This window comes from Gavialis gangeticus, unplaced genomic scaffold (genome assembly GCF_001723915.1).
Source record: "Gavialis gangeticus isolate Ggan-Ray unplaced genomic scaffold, GavGan_comp1, whole genome shotgun sequence".
NCBI lineage: Eukaryota > Metazoa > Chordata > Crocodylia > Gavialidae > Gavialis > Gavialis gangeticus.
Genome location: NW_017729031.1, coordinates 9205530 through 9218962, shown reverse-complemented (window position 1 = coordinate 9218962; position 13433 = coordinate 9205530). Strand labels below are relative to the sequence as shown.

Below are 13433 nucleotides of genomic sequence, written 5' to 3'. Positions count from 1 at the left end.
AGAGGGCCCCCCTGGTTGGGCCATTGCCACTGATTGCCGAGGAAGTGAAAACCGCAGCATATTTAAAACTGCAGTTTTCACTTCCCCGGTGAGCTGCAGCAAATGGGCTGGCTGGTGGGTTCCCTCCACCAATCAGGGGGACGGGGGGCAAGCAGCAAAATGAAAAACATTAAAGGAGCCATTGTGGGGGGTAATTCTGGAAACATGAAATCTGGTTTTACAAGCCTGTTTCTCTATAAGGTTATCCAAAGTTCATTCCAACATTTATATAATTGAGAATGTATATGAGATGGAGGTATTTATGCCAAGGCCTCTAATGTGTTCCTTATACCCACCAGAGGTAATTTGGGAAATAAGTTAAATTTGAAATATTGTCAATTCAATTGTTGTGAGAAATAGATATTGGACATAAATATAAATTACATTTTCTTCTGTGCTTTAAAATTCAGATAAATTTAATTTTCTCCATTCCATTTCCAATAAATATATTGTATGGTACCTAGCATCTAGGATTTTTCCTCAGGAAACTAATAAAGGCACAAATTATTTTCTAATTATCTAAATTACATCTTATTGTAAAGAAATTCTATTTTTACATTAACAAAGAAACTCAGTGCAGCCATCTGCTCTTTCTTCATTCCCCAAACCCTTTATTTTCTCATTGAACTTTAAATGGTTTAAATGGTGAGTTGTTCAATACTATTTTCATGATCTTTCAGTAGTTAAGACAACGATGTGCATTTTTGAAATTTTTTCTCTTTTCTGCAGATGTCCTTGAAGGCTACAATGGGACAATCTTTGCTTATGGACAAACATCTTCTGGAAAAACGCATACAATGGAGGTAAGGAACAAAATGTTTTAATATAGTAGCATCTTAAGAATCAGACAGGACCAGCTGCTTCCGAGTCAGATGTATACCAGAAGTACATTTCAGCTTTCTAGACAAGTGGTAAATACATGAGTGACAGTGATGTGTTTTGTTCAGAATACCTCTTAGACTGCGGACATTCCTCAGGAACGCTTTCAAATGTTTTATTGATAAGTTGCTAAAATAAAAAACAGTGAATTAACAAGTCAACAATAGCTTTTCCAGACTTAATGTATCAAGTTAGGTATGTGTGTATTTTTAAAGTATCTGAGTGGGATTTGTTAATCCCAAAACAAGAGCAATGCTGAGGGTCTGTGTTGTCTTGAATGAGCCATTCTGAAAATTCATGCTTCTATTTCTGTTTCTCATTTGCAATCCTCTCCTGGGAGCCCCACTCACTCACATTGCAGCATTAATAGCTGAGCTCCTGAGACGTTGCTCTCAAAGAATGCAATGCAAAGCTAACTGCCGAACTCCTAAGTGTATCCTTGTCCCCAGCACATGGAGAAAAGTATAATGTGATCTGGAGCCCAAGGGCATTTTGCCCTAACCCTTGTCAGCCTATAAGTAGATCCAATGAGATGATATTTTAATCTCTTGCTAAAAATCAGCAGATTAAATCGAACATTTAATTATGTGATGGCTTTTATTTACATAGCTTGCTGTTTAAGTACTGGGCTGAGACTGTCTTACAGAAAGAACCTTCCGAAATCAGTTTATGTTGAAAATATGCTGGATAATTTTTTCCAGCATATTTTCAACTTAAGTTGCCAACTATAAATGGAAGGCCTACGACATGTATTACTAAAGGACATGGAAAAAAAGGAACCATAAAAGGAGGAAGAGGCTTGCTTTAATTAGCTTAGCAGACTTGCTTCATGAATAGCAGAGGTGACCTACCTAACCTAACGGTGAAGGGAGAGAGAGCATGATGTTCTCTTAACCTGACTGGCCATTGTGGAATTGCTGTCCAATTGCCACAGTAACTCCTAAACTGAGGGAGGGATGTAATAACTGATGCCTTGTGTCTAATTAAATCTGCCCTTGCCTTCTTGGAGAGTGAGGGCGGGGGAGTCACTAGCTCAATCCATACAGATGGTGCAAAGACTGAGTAATCCACCAGCTCAGAACATAATTAAATCAAAATGCCTGCAGGGCATGAGCTACTGCTTCCACAGTGTGGGGAAGGATTTCTTAAAGCCAATTCATATTTAGAATTATAGGCTCTGATAAAGAGAAGTACTGTAGAAAAGGAAGGGTTTCTGTAATTTTTTTTTTGAGAGAGAAATCTGTCACATTAAAATCCATTTTCAGTTTTAATCCTCCTTTTAGCCCAGCATCCTCTTGTAATGCCATTACAGTACTTTGGGAAGAAATAAGCCATTCTAAAATTGAAGAAATTTTTAAAATCCTCAAGGTAAAGCCATTATGCAGGATTTTCTACAAAATGTGAAATGATTAAAAATATTAGTGTTAAGCCTTCATGGGACAAGATAGTACAATGGAGCTCTGGGAAACCCATGTCTTGCACATGTAATTTTTGCACAGGAAGAGACATGGGTGTCGTGTATATGGGTAGCTACATTTTTTGTTTTGTTCACAAGCTTACACTTCGTTGATTCCTTAATTGGCTTTGACTTCACTCCAGACTTTTCAATAGCAGAGTCCTCTGTTAGGTTGACATTATTATTTCATCATCCTGAAACAGGAAAAAAAACTTTGTTTCAAATGTTACACATCACTAGCCACTGCTTGTCTGCTGTGTTAAAATGTAGGGATTGATGATCTGAGTAATATAAAAGTTTTTAATGAGCTTTGCATTTGCCATCTTGGGGCTTCAATGAATTGACTAACTGCACTGTCAGCATGGTGATAGCAGAACAACTCTCCGAAGCATTTTTGAGGTTACAGCTGTAATAGGGGAAGTTCGGTAACTGTAACTTTTGTATGAATAGGCCGTGTTGGTTTTTCTTGCTTTCCAACACTGACATGAAACTTTATTGTGGAAATGTAATGGGTCCTGCTTCAATGAACTCCAGATTTTAGTGAAATTCCATTTATAGTGATGTAAAACAATTTCCTCTTGGTTCAGTGCATCTCAGTGTAGCAGTGTAACCGCTGGTTATGCTGCACCTTTTGATTTCTTTTTTTCCGTAGGCCAGTGAATGTGATCTTGCTTCCACTCACTTCAGCGGTAACAGGGTCTGTCCCTAGAAGATAATTATAAGTGGTATACAATGACTTTGAATTGTATTTTTTTATTTCTTTTTTTTTCTTATTCCCTTTATTTTCTGCATAAGGAGACGATAATAGCGTAAGAGCAGAGCTTATCAAGGAGAAGGGAACATGTATTTTATGTTTTTATGCTGTCATTTCTTTGAGAAAAAATAGCAGTTATTGTCAGTGGCATTCTGGTTCTGTGAATAAATATGAAGTGAATGCCCACATTCTAGTTTTGTAATGAACTCCATCACATTGTTGGAGAATGTAGTCTCCAGGCAGTACTAGCAGATAGGCAGTTATGCTAGCAAAGCTGGTTGCAGGCTGATCTAAGAGGCAGGAACAAATTGTATTAAAATTATACTGCAGCTTCAATTCAGTAATAGCATGTCATAATGACACAGATGTAGGCAAGGTAATGCAAGGGTATTTTTTTTTCCCATCAGGGATTCTGAAACAGTTAATTTATCACCTCCATTTTCCTTTTCACTGATGGCTGTAAACCACTCTGCTGTGTAATGTAGGCTTTTCTGAGCAGGTGGGTGGGATGTCAGACATTGTATAGTTAATGGTAATTTTGTATGAACATCAAACATATACACACTTTATTATAAGTAGAATATTCATGCTCAAATATATCTAAACTCTGTTTTATAGGGGGAGGAATTAACAGTGTAACTGACAGTTTTCTCCCAAGATCAGTAATTCAAGGGCAGAAAGCTAGTGACTGCTTTAAATTTAGATGGACAGCTATATATAGAATGTGCCAGTTTTTCATGTTTAATTTTCTTCATCCTGGCTTAATGCTTATAAGCTGGCTGCCACTCAACCAGCCCCAGTACATTTAAATGCAGCCAATGATGTCCACAGGCACTTTATCTGAGAACAGTAATAAAAGCTGACTAATTGCTAGGGCAGTTGTACATTGCACACCAGTAAGAGTCAGAAATATATGCAGTATACACAGAGCTATTAAGTAGACTTTTCTCTCTAACTTGAATTCAGTTCTTTTTTCTTTTTAGTATTGCTTTTACAAATTACACGTTTTTACTCCTGACCTTTATTTAGAAAGGTACCCTGTGGCCTATGGTAATACTTACATTACTCAGTTTTCACTCCTCTTTATACCCTAACAGGGCAAAATACAAAAACATACTGTTTTCTGGTGTTGCCATGGGATTTTGGGAATTCTTAAAATCATCTCAAGTCTATTCAGTTCAATTATATATACATCTAATAAATAAATAACTACTCCCTAAAATCTTTATATTGCATCATCAGGCCATTTTTTACTATGGCTGAGAATGACTACAAAAGATATGAAACACCTTTTTCTGTTCTTTTAAAATTCAAATATTTTTCCTAGCTGTTACCATTCTGCTATATTCATGGAAGGATTCCAACCCCCCCCCTCGGTTTTTAAGATAATTTAATTTTTGTTACTATGCATTTCAGTTTCTTATTTATAAAGCTGACTTCTTTGTAGAGGAGAAAACTGAAGGATGCTGTGCAGTCGGGAAAATTGTTTTTTATTTAATATTCAGTGCAGCTGCTTAGGGCACAGAAAGCTGGCAGCAGGCATTAATACAGAGAATGGTAATGTCTGCAACACAGCATTTCCTGCCACTAGGGTCCAGGAAAATGAAACAGCATCATATTATTGAAATGCAGATCTCCATCCCAAGCATTTCTTTTCTAGCTGTCAACACTATTGACATGATAAAACAGACTGATGAATGGTTTAGGAGTTTTCCTCTCCTATAGGTTTTCAAATGTCTGAATTCAAACAGGAAGAGCATTTTAAGTGCTTTTGTCTTTACTTTGGTATGTTAAATCACAGAGTGACAGTGTGTGTCAGCAGGACAACATGATGCACAAAATGCAAGGAGCTGCCAAAACATGTAGGTACTCTGTAGGGGGAAGAATGCTAACATGTTGGGTCACTCTGCCACCTTTTGTGTGCATCTGTACAAGGCAAATCTTTGGAGATCAGAGGACAGGTTCATAGGGGTCCACTAAGCAAAGATCTGTTTGTGAGAAGCTTTTTTCTACACTTGTGCATGAAATACCATTTTGATGTTACACTTTGTCTTTGTATCTTTAGGGGAAGCTACATGACTGTCAGCTAATGGGCATCATTCCAAGAATTGCACATGACATCTTTGATCACATCTATTCCATGGATGAAAACCTGGAGTTTCACATAAAGGTAAATGCAGGATGACATGTTATGTAATGATTAAGAAGGAAGAAAACTAAGCTGGATGGTGAACTTTGGTCATGTTATAAAATGGGATGTTTCACCACAGTATTTTTCAGAATCATAGATGATTCAAAGAACTATTAATTTTAATAAGGAGATATATAATGCAGGAATCAGATGTAACAACACCAGTTTCCTTAGTCTAAGCTGAATATCCCTTTATTTTCTTTGTATATTTGCAGGTTTCTTTAATATTGTAATTCTCCATTTCTTCAATGCTTTCTTAATTCAAAGGGTAGGTCTTCACAAAAAGAAAGAGTACGTTTTTAACTTGGGTTGGCCAATGTGAGTCAGGTTAGAATAACAGCACAGACCAGTGCAGCTTGGACTGTGCATTAACTAACTTCTTGTATAGAGTTCCTACTCTGAAGTATGCATTGGTTTCATGATATAACCATTACCTCTGCATGTTCTCATAGTTGTGCAAGTGTAGCCAAACCGCTGTAACCTTAACACTATTTCAATCCAGGTTAAAGTTACAATGGTTTTGCTACACTTGTACCACAATGAGAGCTCACAGATGCAATGGTAACATCATAATAACTTATACCAGTATTATTCACTACCAATAAAACTATTACATTTGTGCACATGTTTTTGTTTAGCAGCTCTAAGTAAAGCTGGTAACCCAAATGAAAATCCAAGTTTCCTTTTCTTCACTACTATTTTAAGCTGAAGTAGCCAACCTTATTTAAAGCACACTTATTTTCTCTATGATATAGGTAGCAACTGCAGCTCAGCCCTTGTTATTAACTTGTATAGGGCATCACTGGTATGGATGGTGCTTTGGGAGAACTGCAATCTCTACCTTGAGGAGGTGGTCCATGGCCTCCTCTGCATGTTAAATGCGTCACATAATTGCTGGGTTAATCTCACAGTTAATTTAGACTGGCTACACAGTGCAGATTAATTGTCGTGCCTTAAAAAGGTCCAACCAGCTATGAAGTTATTGCTGGATAATGCATAACTAATTTAAAGCTGGTTTCTATCTAGCTCTAATTTGCACGTGCAGCACAGACATACCCTGCACAGCCAGGGCTGGGAGTCCCACAGTTGAGGGGACTCTTCCTCCCAGCAGTGCCCTGCAGCTGTGAGATCCTGAGTCCTGGCAGGACGCCATGACTCATGGGAGTCTTAGTCCTGGCAGTCAGGGGGTACTGCCACAGCTGTGAATCCTGTTAACTACGGGACTCAGCTACAGGAGCTTGTTACTTGCAATCCTGTGCTCTCCCTCTACTGGGAATAAGACGTGATAGGACCTGATGCTGGATCCCATAGTCATGCTTCCTGCCATGCCTGTGTGACATGGCTGGAGGCACAACTGTGTGGATGATACGTCAGATCCTGTCATGCCTTTGCCTGAATGTCTAAAGAGGCCCCATGTTACATAAGATGTGGTTTGTTGGGAAAGGAAGACTACCTCTGGTAATTGGAGAGGTGGCAGGAGAGAAGGCTTACTAAAGCTATGCAGTTAGTGGGAACATCTAGGTTGATATTAGTTCAATAACCTTTAGTACAAAAACACTTTTACTTCAGCTTCTGTGACCAGATAGTGCTCTCTTTAGAATGTGATTCATCTCTTTTCTAGATTCTCTGTTGGTGGAGGAAATGGTAACTTGTTACTTTGCTTGATTTGATCAAGATTTAAGAGCTTAGTGCATCACATTGGTTGGATTAAATAGAGCACTGCTGTGTATTCATTTGATAATCCACAAACAGGCCTCTGAACCCATTACTATTGTGTAATTACCTTGGTTATATAACAGAATAACTTTATTAACCATATACAGTCTTGAGTTGCACGTAAGGAGCAAAATGCTGACAGAAGAAATAGCTTTATGCATATAAAAGGATCAACTAACTATTGAAAAGCGTTTTATTAGAGTAGAGGTGTTTGAGGTTTTAAAAACCTTTTGGATATATAATTTTAACCTAACCAGATTTTGCAGGATATTTCCATTTTGATCATCCACATCAACCATGTGATCTTTATGTGGTTACTGCTAATTTATAGCACCTAGATGCTAGCCAGGCTAGTACCTCATTGTGCTTGGCACTATACAAACTTATTAATGGCCTGTGTTTGCCCTGGCAGAAGCCTTGGATGCGTTACTTAATAATTCACATACTGACATGCCTTAATTCTCTTCTGTAATCTCTCAGTAGTTGACATTTGTTACAGTGTAATGGAAGCAGACCTGATTAAATGGCATTGAATTAATGAGTCTGTTAATTATACAAGAGAGCTGTCATTTAGAGAGACAAATTCTGGTATTGGGACAAAGAATCCATCAAACTCTCCTGCATTTTTTGCATAAAATCATTACTTTTCAAGTTTAATCAGTCTGACAGTGGTCTTCTCAGCTGTGATCTCATCATTGGAAGCTATTTTATGTTTGAATTGTTGTGAAAACATTTCTACTAGGTGTTTTGAAACATGTATTTATTGGCTTTTTTATTATACAAAGCCTCAATTTGTGATGCAAGCTACCTAGTAGTGCCAGTGACCAAACCTGTAATGGTTTTGTCCAAATGTACTAAAGTGATGGAGTGTCATCTCACTTGCCAGTCTCAAAAGAAAGATTAAGGTAGGTAGGTCAATTTCCAAAGTGTGCTCCTGTTTCTGTCACTGATTTGCCGTGTTACAGGAGCGAGTTAGTTAAGCTTTTGCACCTCAGATTCCCCAGTTCTAATATTTACCTCATGGCAGTGCTGCTATGAGGATTCATTTATTAGCTTTAATGTCTGTAAAATGCTTTGAGATCTTTTCATTATAAAAGTTATACAACTGCAAATAATAGGGATTATTAACATATATATTGAATGTGTGAATTATTTGGGGCATGAGGCTCCCTTGCCTCTGAAAAGCACGGAGCTGGATTTATCTCTTACACTCAGGCAGAACTCCCATTGATTGCAGACTGAACAAGTGGAAAATCAGACCCAGAGGGTCGTAGGTAGCTGTGTTTGTCTGAAGTCAAATGGAAGACAGGGTAGTTTTGCACCTTGTAGACTGATTTAATTAGAGATGTGTATATTGTGTGAGCTTTGGTGAGATGGAAACAGCGTTTAACACCTACGTAAACAGTATTTTTAGCTTGCTTGTAAACCTATTTATTTAAGTAACAGCCTCTTACTGAACTATGTGTAGATGTATGAGAAGCAAGGTTTGTATGGTAATATATTTTATTGGACCAGCTACATAGTTGGGATTCATGCTAGATTGGCTTTTTTGGCACAAAATGCCCTTCCTCAGGTACGGGAAAGAAACGAATAGAGTTTAAGCTAAATACTGGGGGGACAGTTGTTTTGCTTAACTCTATTATGTAAATGAAAATAGTCACTTAAAAAGGGAGAAGAGGGCAATATACTTTTGGAGCAAAGTATAGTTAGCAGAAGTAGCTACAGATCAAGAGGCTGAAGCAGATAAAACCTAATTATGTAAAAAAATAAGATCATTCAGAAGAGGAGAGGCTCATTATTACCTGTTGACTACAAAGAGATTAGCAGAGGGAGCAGGTGAATTGTAATGAACCATAAAACCATTATCTGCCTTTAGTCTTCAGTATTTAGTGCCCAATAAAGTTGCATGAGAGGCAAGGATTTTTGTGGTGATATCTTTTATAGCACCAACTGTATTGTTGGGAGAGATGTTAGATAAGTTTTTGTGTGCAAAGTACCTTCAGGTCTGGGAAAGAAGCTGACACAGCTTGTGCTAAATAACACCTTTGTGTATAATTCCATATGTAAAGGAAAAACGATCACTGAAAGAATTAGGAGAAGGCTGTAAAGAGCAAAGTTAGCTGGAGTGGCTTCTAAGCAAGAGAAGTGCAGTAAAATCGATAACCTAACTGTGGGAGGGCAAGACCATTCAGAAGGGAAAAGGGTTGGTATTGCCTGTGCAGTGCAGAGGTTAGCAGAGGTAGCACGTAGATTGTAATGAGCCACAGCACAATTGTCTATGTTTAGTCCATAATTTTTAGTGTCCAGTAAGGTTATGAATATTTGATCCCAAATATCTTTTGAAGGTGTTTTATAGATTTCCCTTGAGCATAAGGATTGTGAGGTCAGAAAGTGAGTGATTATTCTATGAAAAGTATTCTCCTGCTGCTCTTTGTGTCTCTCTGTCCTTTACCTTGTTCTGGTCAGAATATTCATTTTGGTTCATAGCCTTGTTTAGTTTCACTCCCATAATTTCTCACAGGGTATTTGGTGCATTGGAGGAGATTATACTGTATTCTATGGTAGACGTGCATAGGAACTATAGATTCTGATGATTTTATTGTTGGGGATGTTGATTATGGTAGCAGTGGAGGTGTGCTGAGATGCAAATACTAGTAGGAGAACTCTCTTCTTTCCTGGACTTGAAGAAGGGCACTTTGTGCCTAAAAGCTTGTCTACCATCTCAAAGCTATAGAATTGTTCCAGTAAAAGATATCTCAAAAAAAATCCTTGCCTTGTATATTTCCTGGACTACAGCTACAACAACACTCTAATGCTACTGTAGTAAGTTTATGAATTATTTGCTCCCTGAATAGTCTTTTGAAGATATTGTGTAGGTTTCTCTTGAGTACAAAGACTAAACGTCAGAGATGGGGTGATTTGTCATTTGGTGATGACACAGTAGTATTTGGATGCAGCTTCATTAATAAAATGTAGACTTGGAATTTGTCACAGGTATATTGATAAAATTCCTAAGAGTGAGTAAGGTGATGAAACTGCACCAGCTAGGAATGATGGGTCTGAATATTGATAGTGTAGAGAGTGCACAAACTTCAAAAAGGCATTAGAAAAAGAGACGTTGGGCAACTTTTTGATGGCCTAGAATGACACTTTCTAATTTCTGTTAATATCAGAGATTTGTTTAATAATGCATGCAGTAGACTCCAAGATATAGGTTGGTTTCATTACATTGTGAAAGTCCTTCAATTAAAATAATCATTTACCCAATAACTAGGCTACCCTGTGATGCCTGAATAGTTGATATTCCAAAAGAGATTTGAATTTAAAAATTAAAGAGATCTACAGTCTCTTTGGTGTGTAGGAAGAGACAACCATGAAGACCAATGAGCTACATTCTTATTGTCCTTTTGGTTTTTAAAATGAATGGATGGCATAGCTTTTATTCACATACAAATGTAATGGAGAAAATATGTACGGTCAGCCTATTTTAGCATATGATTATAAAGTGAGGCCTTAATGTAAATACTAAAGAAATTTGTCACCCATAAACACGAATCATCAGTAGGGACCACTGCAAATCACGCTGGAAGTTCACTGCATGGCAGCTCCTTTAATCTTGCAGTTTCTCCTGCACACCTTCCCACCACTGATTGGCAGAGGGGCACTGACACTTGCCCCTGATTGGTGGGAAGGTGAAAACTGCGGCACATTTAAAATTGTGGTCTTCACCTCCAGCCATCAGGACCAAGTGGTGAGTCTGAACGGACCCCTCTACTAAACAATGGCAGGGCAGTGCATGGGGGAAACTGCAAGATTAAAGGAGTCACCACACAGTGCACCTCTGGTGCAAATTCCAGTGGTCCCTAATCATCAGCAATGTAATGTACATGGCACAGTTCTTCCTTAAAATAAAATGGCTTTTTACCCATACAGTACTAAATACTTACTAGACAAAACAGTCCTGGTGCAAGTACAGGCGATCCTTGCCATTAGTGGGGGATACATTCCCGTGTACTGTTGACACAGTTCCCTTAATTTAAATGTGTTTCTGTTTGTTTTTATTGGGGCTGAATAACCCCTTTATTTGTTCAGTCTCTCCCATCTCTGCCCCTTTTTTGTTACACAACATAATTTCTGTTCAGTATACTCTTCCTCTTGTCCTTGATTCAGGAAAGCACTTGGGTGTGTGCTTAACATTAAGTTTTGGCTTATCTCACGTTGACTCATTAAATTCAATATACAAATAACACTAAGCTTGCTAAAGTATAATCTGCACTTAGTGATGGACATAGCGTACCTTTTATAGATATCCAAAAAGTACCTTATTGATAGGGCTGTGCGTAATTTCAGCAGCTGTTTCATTTTGGAGATGTTTCGGCACCCAAAACACCGAATCCGAAATGAAATGGAAGGCACTGAAACATTACCAAAATTAAACGAACCCATCCAAACGTTTTGGAAATGTTTTGGCAGCGCCCTCTGGGAATAGTCCAGCAGAGCCCCTCAGCCCTCCTTTTAAAGTGCTGGGGCCGGGTGGGGGATGAGGCTGGGCAGGGCAGCCATGGGGGCTTCTCTCACAGCTCCCCCCGCTGGGGCAAAGGCAGGCACAGCCGGAGGAGCCGTGAGAGAAGCCCTTATGGCTGCCCTGCCCAGCCCCATCCCCCACCTGGCCCAGCCTCCCGGCACTTAAAAAAAACACTGCACTCACTGGGTGCAGCAGCAGTGATCAGGACCTCTGGGTGCTTGTGGCAGAGCCCCCCCATGCACCATGGAGGAGTAGGGGGCAGCGGGGATCATCCCCCTACCTGGCACCCGCACAGCAGCTGTCGCATCACACAGTCGCAGCGTTGCTTAGCAGGGTGCTGCACACTGTCTGGGAGTTGGGGCAGCTCCGCCTGTCAGCTGGAGCCCAGCACCACTCAGCCCCAGTGGCTCCAGCTCCCAGACAGCATGCGGCACCCTGCCGAGCTGCACTGCACTCATGCCATGGGAAAGCAGCTGCATGGGTGCCGGGCGAGGGGGAGGGGTGATCCCCACTGCCCTGTGATGCATGGGGGGGCTTTGCCACAAGTACTTGGAGGCCCTGATCGCTGTTACTACAGCCGGTGAGTGCAGGGCATTTAAAAAAAAACATTTTTTGTAAAGGTTGAAGGAGCTGTGGGAGAACCTGCAGCTGTCCGGCGGTGCCTGTCTCTCCCTGGCCGATCCGAATCAGCACTGAAACAGCATTAAAACTCTGAAACAGATTCTGCCAAATTGAAACAGAACAGTGATCTGAAACACCGAAACAAGTTACTGTCCTCCAAAATGGCCGAATGCGAAACGGAACAGCCGTTTCACACAGCGCTACTTATTAGATATTCCATGGCGTCATTAGAGCTTACTAAGATTCCACAGTTTGCTTTTTTTCACTCTAAATGTCTTGGAAAATTTGCAGTAAACAAGAGCAGAAGTGGATTTATTCATCTTTCTTTGATGGATCACTGAGAAGTTATCTTTCAATGAACAGTGGAAAAATCCATGTAATATGACATGTAAATAAGTTAAAATACAGATAGTTTCATCTGACCAGCAGGAAGATAAAAATTGCATGCGGGAAACTGTTGGCTCTGGATTTAGAATCCAGATCCCTTGTTCAGGGCAGGGGACCCACCCTCAGACTGACCACAACCTTCCCATTTCATAATAGACAAATTTATTGATACAATGATAACAGAAAAGAAACAATACAAATAATCAAACAATTCAGACATGTTCAAACAGACCAGACGTGTTCTTTGCAACTTTACCCCTCCTGTATACTGGGCAGTTGTCTCAATTGGGTGCTTGTGCCATTATAGCACTACTAGTGCCCCTTCATCCTGCAAAAGGCTGGAGAAATGCCAAGGGTTAGGCCTTTCCCTACCTGCATTGGAAACCAGACATGTCTGCACAAAAAGGACCTGGTCTTCCTCAGGGATCCTATCATTTTACTCTGTGTTCCTGATCTCTGCAAAAATTCTGCATACAACTACATTACATTACTATTACTACTATACAAGCTAAAATACGTATTTAATACAAACAAAGCGAAAAAGAAATAAAGAAAAAAAACAACCCAAAAGGATAACAACAAAACAAACAATCAATCCAGCCTTCTTGATCTTTGGTATGGCCGAGCTCTGTGAGGCCTTGGAGATGCTCTGCATGATGCACCATTTCTTGTAGCTACTCTGCAGGTATTTTATAGCCTATCAAGAAGCTTTGCTTTACATTTCATAGTCCAGCACAGTTGACATCACAGTCACTTATAGCAATAGCATTTTATGAGCACAGCTAAGCACAATCATTACACATAACACAGTCAAGCTCGATTCCTCTCTGTACCCAGCAAACTTCACAATACTCCAGCGGTGGTT

At 39.5% G+C, this 13433-nt stretch overlaps 1 protein-coding gene across 1 annotated transcript in view; it reads left to right on the top strand.

Annotated features, from left to right (window-relative positions):
- Positions 1-13433, top strand: part of KIF5C (kinesin family member 5C) — a 132372-nt gene that overhangs the window by 24210 nt on the left and 94729 nt on the right. Inside the window, exons 3-4 of the mRNA XM_019522795.1 lie at positions 769-842; positions 5194-5298. Coding sequence (XP_019378340.1) covers positions 769-842; positions 5194-5298 — 179 coding nt within the window. The remainder of the gene's footprint in view (positions 1-768; positions 843-5193; positions 5299-13433) is intronic.